Source organism: Acanthisitta chloris, unplaced genomic scaffold, assembly GCF_000695815.1.
Source record: "Acanthisitta chloris isolate BGI_N310 unplaced genomic scaffold, ASM69581v1 scaffold13798, whole genome shotgun sequence".
Classification (NCBI taxonomy): domain Eukaryota; kingdom Metazoa; phylum Chordata; class Aves; order Passeriformes; family Acanthisittidae; genus Acanthisitta; species Acanthisitta chloris.
In genome coordinates, this window is record NW_008687651.1 from 17,129 (window position 1) to 23,266 (window position 6,138).

Below are 6,138 nucleotides of genomic sequence, written 5' to 3' on the forward strand. Positions count from 1 at the left end.
ATTTTACTAAATACTCATTATTATTTTAGCCCCTGCAAGAGCTCAGAGCAAGGTGTGGTATTGGATAGGCCCAACCACTACTCTCCACAGCAGCACCAGGGACACTGAAAGCTGCTTGCACTGTTCCAGCTTTTGTACATTACTGTAGGTACTGGCAGATACTGCCCAGGAACTGCAGCAGAAACAAGGGGTAGAAAGCTCTTCAGAGCAATATGGCAGTGGTGGTGGGCAGCCAGCCTCCACCCTGACCAGACACTCAATTTCCCACAGCCAGGACATGTTCACTTGACCCTCTGGTCAAGTGGTCAAGTGGTCAAGAGCTCTCACTTGCATGTGCTTTACCTGGTTGTCAATGCGCAGCTCAACAAGCGACGTGTTGCTCTGGAACGCTTCGACAATAGCCAGGATCCCTGACCCAGAAATGAAGTTTGATTCCACATTCAGACTCTTCAGTGTGTTATTGACCTTCAACATTTCTGCCAGTGCCTGTGGACAGAGGTGGGCAGAAAGAGCTGGCAGTCAGACAGGCGAGGGCAGAGCACCCCAGGGCAGTAGGGATTCAGCTCCCCTTATCTCCAGAGGGCTCCAGGAGGGTCCACATGCTTAGCAGTTTCACTGCCACCAGATAGGATTGAAGAGGGTTCCCCAGCATTTCATGGGGATTCTTGAACATGAGCATGTTGGAGGCTGCAGCAAAACCTTGTATAGACAAACCTTTAGGGCTACCCCAAAAGGTGCCAGTCCACACCTGCAATTGCCCTGTGGACAGCTTCATCTGTCCCTCTTCTAAAGCCAGCATGGTGATGACAAGGATGCTGGCCAGCACTGGCCCTGCCTCCCTTCTGATTGGGTCCCTCCTGCACTGCACAGGGCCGAGATGCTCCCCATTACAGCAGGCAGAGACGGGAACATCAAGAGATTCTCCACACCTAAGGTGTCTCCCCAAGTGGCATCACAACCAATTTTGCTTCCCTCAGCAGGTAAGACCAGAAGTGCACTGGAACACTCCCAGTTGCCCATATCTGATTGGATGATCACATTTCATATAAACTGCCTGAGAGTTCTATGTCATGAAACAGAAGGACCAGAAGGTGATGCCCAAGTGGCAGGGCTGACCTGCACTCACAGCACTTGGCCCCACAGCTCCCCTAGCCCGGTACAGTGCCCCTTCAGCCCTCAGACAGAGCCAGTGCTGCCTGCACAGGCTTCCTCCCCAGTCCAGAGTGTCTGAAATAATGTGAGGGCAGTACTTGTGCTCCAAAAGGTTTGGTTTTTTCCAACAGGATACTGATGTGTGTGTGTGCGTGTGTGTGTGTATGTGTGTATGTGTGGAGGTAGGCTGGGGTGACCTGAGTCAGTAAGAGCAAATATTGACTGCAATGGTGCTGGAGGAATGTGGAAAGATGCAGCCTGGAAGGTAGCACAAGGCTCAGGCAGAATGCTCGGCACCTCTGCATCCCCACTGATATTTAAGATCACCCACAGCAGCCAGCAAGACCTGTTACCACCTACAGAGGCCACACATAGGAGCTGCACAGTCTTGCTTCTGCACACATCTGCTCAAAAGAATATATGAAAGAGAACCAGAGCAGATGTGTGCGAGGGGAGGAACAGGTGTGCACACAGCAGTGCACACCTTTGTACCAACAGAAACAAATCTCCAGAGAGAAAGAGAGAGAAACTGCTTCTGGAAAATGCCAGTAGAAAGTCAGTTCTTGTCTCACACTCTTTTTCTGGAAGATCCATGAGGACGAACCTGAGACCGAATTGGGATTAAAGGATTGCATCCCAAAATCTCTGCAGCTGAAAAATGAAGTGAAGGAACCAAAACCTGTCTGTTCCTGGCTTTACTAGTGCTCCTGAAACTGAAGCACCTGCACCAAACGCTAGAGGTGCAGAACATGCCAAACACAACATAAGGTGCAGAAGCAATCAGTCAGCAATGCTGAAAATACCTTGCCTGAGAACAGTTCCTGCCACAACGTTATGATGACAAGCCCACAGTACTTACAAAAGCAACAGGATCGTTGCTCCGTGTCCCAACTATACTGAACTTCTTCACGTACGTGTTGTCCTTCAGTGCTTCCGCAAAAGCTTTTAAAGTTGGTATGGGAATATTCTGTGAAGACAAATGCAGAAAGCCTGTGCTAGGCCATCATCTGTATGAAGGAATATGCAATACATTTAAAAGATACTTTAAATTTCTCATCAAAGTCAAATCACCACATGCATCTGAATTCAGGAAGGGGTCAATAAATGTTTTAACAAGTTCTCATGCAATAATTAGCATGGTCTAAGGAACATGGTAATGTCTCTGTCCTATTTCCTACTCTGCTGTAAGCTTACTGCCTTGATTTGAAGCTATGTCTCGGCTGTTTAACTTAATTGGCAGAAACTCAGCTACCTGGGAACATGGGCATTGCAGGGATGTATGTAACCAGGACCCACGAGCCTACAAAGCACTGAGTAACATTCATGTCATGTTCAGAAAATTTCTGCTTACAGGGCCTGATGCAGAAAGGCCTTAAATGATCTCCTTGTAACATGAACCACAGACAACTTTGACTGCTTTATACAACATTTTAGGCTAACTAGGCCTCAGCCCAGAAAAAAAATCCATGTTGCTTATTTTGTGTTCCTTCAAAATGAGTGTTTTTCATTTATCAAGCATTTTAGATACCTTCTCAGATGCACAAATTTTCACCTAAAATTTTAAGTGGTATCCTCATCTTGGACTTCTAGCCACATCATCTGGATCCCACCATGTGGAATCATCTACATTCAAAGTTATCTGCAGAGCCATAACACAGTGCCCAGCAGCTTAAAATCCCCAGCGTCACTCTCCAGTTCTCCAAACCGTGTTCCAAAGTCATGAGCTCAACACACACACGGAGTGCCTGCCTGTCAGACCTTGGGTCTTGTGTCCCCACAGGACAGGGTCACTAGCCAGAATCAAATAAGTGAAAGTAAAAATATTTTTGTTATAGAAAGATGCAGGTAGTGTGGCAAAAATATCTTTAATATGCATGTGCAGTTAGCTGTGTTCTTGCTGTTTGGCTATGTCATCATTCAACAGACCACACGGAATGGAAGCTGTACTTTTTAGTATATGCATGTGTCCAAGAAGCAGCAGAAGAAGTGGTGCTGTGTCCTGATTTGCTTTCTACAAGAAGTAAAAGAGCCCCACAGAAAGGATGGGTGGGAGGTGGACAGGGCCACCTGCAAGAAGGGAGGCTTTTTCATCTTTTTATGGCAAGTGTCAGGATTATGAAGCCTTTTCCTCACACCATTGTATAATACACATAAACAGCCCCTCCACCAAATATGCTTGACTAATCATTAAAGCAACCTAGAATGCCTTTAACCAGATAGTCTGAAGATGGATCTCCCCAAACAACCCTCAACACAGCTCCATTCTTCCAGGCACTTCGAGCTCTGAGTCCTGTGGCTACCAACCCCATGCTTTTGTCCCATAGTAGGTAACAATCCCTGTTGCTCACAATGGAGATGGGAAGCACTAGTATTTCTTATCTAGCTAAGCTCAGTGTTATGGTACTGCTCTGTGCAACAAAATAGATTTCGTCTCTGCCTTCTATGTGTCAGATATTTGGTTCTGTTACTAGGAAAGGAGGGTAGAAAGGAGAAAATACCATAATATTGTTAAGGTTGACTTCCTCAAGGTCAGGATCATTGCTTTGTATTAGTTTCAGAGTTTCCTCCACATCTGTTGAGTTTGGTTCCTCATCAGGAACTGGTTTGTACTGTGTGGGCTTAATCACGCCTGCAAGTGAAAACCAAGACATGTGAAACTGACACCGCCCCGAGCAGAATGATCTCTTTGGGTGTGTTTCTTCTTTTCCAGAAGCAGTGTTGGGAGACAGAAGCATGACCTGACAAACAGACACAAGATAAGAGGCTCCTTCACTGTGACCAACCAGCACAGGACAGCTGGTGCCTGCTGCCATGTGCTTTCAAGGTTCAAATCTGTCTGACAGAGGAGGCACACTGCCTGTCCCTAGGCTGTGCTAGTTCCTGGACAGTACCAGGGAAGTGGCTGAGTCTGTGCTGACTCACACAGGCCAAGGATACACCAGAGATGGCTCCAGCAATCACTGGCTGCTCTGACAATCACAGCTCCAACCTCCAGCCTAAAAATAATTCCCACTTTGCCTCTGCTAGCAGCTTCAAAGCCAAATACTGCAGCCTGCTAACACTCCAAATCACTTACTGTTGAGCCCTTCTTTGTTCACGATGGTGCTGCTCCCCAGTGCCTCATAGTACTGCTGGTTACTCATCAAGGTGTGCATGCCAAGGATGGCTACAGAAAAAGAAAAGGAGAGCATGAGTTACTGCAGGTTCCAAAGACAGGAAAAGACACATAGATGCTGCCTGGGATGGGAGTCCGTAGCACCCTACCTCTCCCTGTGCAAGCACAGAACAACATACAAAAGTGGGCTGAAGGCCCTCAGCTGTGATAAATGCACAACAGGACTCCCTTATTTATTCAAATGTAGCATGATTCATAGGCAAAGAGGAACATCATCTTGTGGACAACAAACATGACCCAGCATGATAAAAAAAGAGTGAGGAGAAGACAGTTAAAACACGCACACAAAAAATGCAATTGGTAGGCTTTAATCTAAGGAGCCCAGTCCAGCAGAAGCCTGCACATCCTCATCCCCCTTGCTTACCTGGGTGTGTGCCACACACTGCAACAGTCCAGTTTTTGAGATGAGCTGTGCCCCACACAGAGCCAAACCACCCCCAAGGCAGCAACATATGAGGTGATTGTCATCTGAAGCATGGCAGTGTGTATCAGGTTTTCACTCAACAACCATGGGGTGGTGATACTGGTGTGAAGTTGACATTGTGAGAAGTTAAAGCTATGCTGCCTTGGTCAAAATGTACAGAGTGATTGTATGAATAAAACTCGAACACCACAAGAGCTCAAAACCCAAACTCAGCCATTCTGTGTATCTCAGTCTCATGACTGCAAAACTGATAGGCAAATGCACACAGAACCATGTCCACGGGGCTCTGGTGACATTCTTGCCAGCTGCAAATATGCAGTAGGAAGTCAATGGCTTAGAAACATTTGGGCAAAAAGTCTGTTTATAAAAATAACACTGCTACTCACAGAAAGATCAGGTTTGAAAATAAACTGATTTTTTAATCAACAACTATTTTTAATAGCTATATGCCTTTCTAAAGAAAAATGCAGACTTGCTTCCTTGTTAAAACAGACACAAATCTCAACCTCTGGATGGGCACAGTGGTCAAAATAATAAATATCTGCCTAGAATTCAAGCATGCCACCATAAAGGCACTTTGCTGTCCCGTGAGCTGCTCCTCTTCAGCTTGGTTGGCACCTGTTTGCCACTATTTGCTCAGTGCTTTGGCCAGGAAGTTGCAGGAAAAGTCTATCCCTGAAGCCAAACATGAATTGGATGTAAATGTGACAACTCATTGTGACTCCAGGTCTGGGTTGCAGAGGCAGGACAGCCTGCAGCAAAGTGTGTCACTGAACTTCACTGCAGTCCCCAGCACATTCCCAGCTGGATCACACAGAGCCAAGCAGTCTCCATCTGAAAGTCTGAGTGAGGCTGGGCACTTTGAGTTTGCTTGTTTGTGTTTTAGCTGGCCCTTTTCTCTGTCACGTTCTCACAGGTGAAATATTCAGGGATGCAGTACAGACTGGAAAAGTAACTTGCAGGCACAAAAATATACACACATATACCCCAAACACAGCTTACTCAGACAACTGAATCTCTCCACCAGCCAGGAGAGAGTATCTGACTGCAGAGAGAGGGAAGAATCTGCTGTCATGATCCTGCAGAGGTTTGGGGGGCTTGAGTTTGTGCTGGCAGACAAGAGGGACCTGCTGTTTGTCAGTCTGGTGCTTAGTCCATAATATCTAAAGGAACCCAAGCAGAATGAAGGCATCCCATTTCTGTCTCCCCAGCTGACCAAAGGAAAGGGAGCCCTTCCAGGACTACTTGGGAGCCACCCTCCTGGCCTTGCCAGGGAAGGGATCCAATACACCATGGCTGACAACGATCCCTGCTAAACAGGCAGGAGCAAGGCTGTCACTGTCAATACTGAGATTTCAGTACAGCTTGTAACACATCAGTATTCCTG

General features: G+C 46.6%; 1 protein-coding gene across 1 annotated transcript in view; it reads right to left on the minus strand.

Moving 5' to 3' along the window:
- The window catches only part of TMOD1 (tropomodulin 1), a 16,170-nt gene that overhangs the window by 2,995 nt on the left and 7,037 nt on the right, over positions 1–6,138 (minus strand). Inside the window, exons 4-7 of the mRNA XM_009080700.1 lie at positions 4,229–4,318; positions 3,651–3,781; positions 2,012–2,119; positions 343–486 (exon numbers count right to left, since the gene is read on the minus strand). Coding sequence (XP_009078948.1) covers positions 343–486; positions 2,012–2,119; positions 3,651–3,781; positions 4,229–4,318 — 473 coding nt within the window. The remainder of the gene's footprint in view (positions 1–342; positions 487–2,011; positions 2,120–3,650; positions 3,782–4,228; positions 4,319–6,138) is intronic.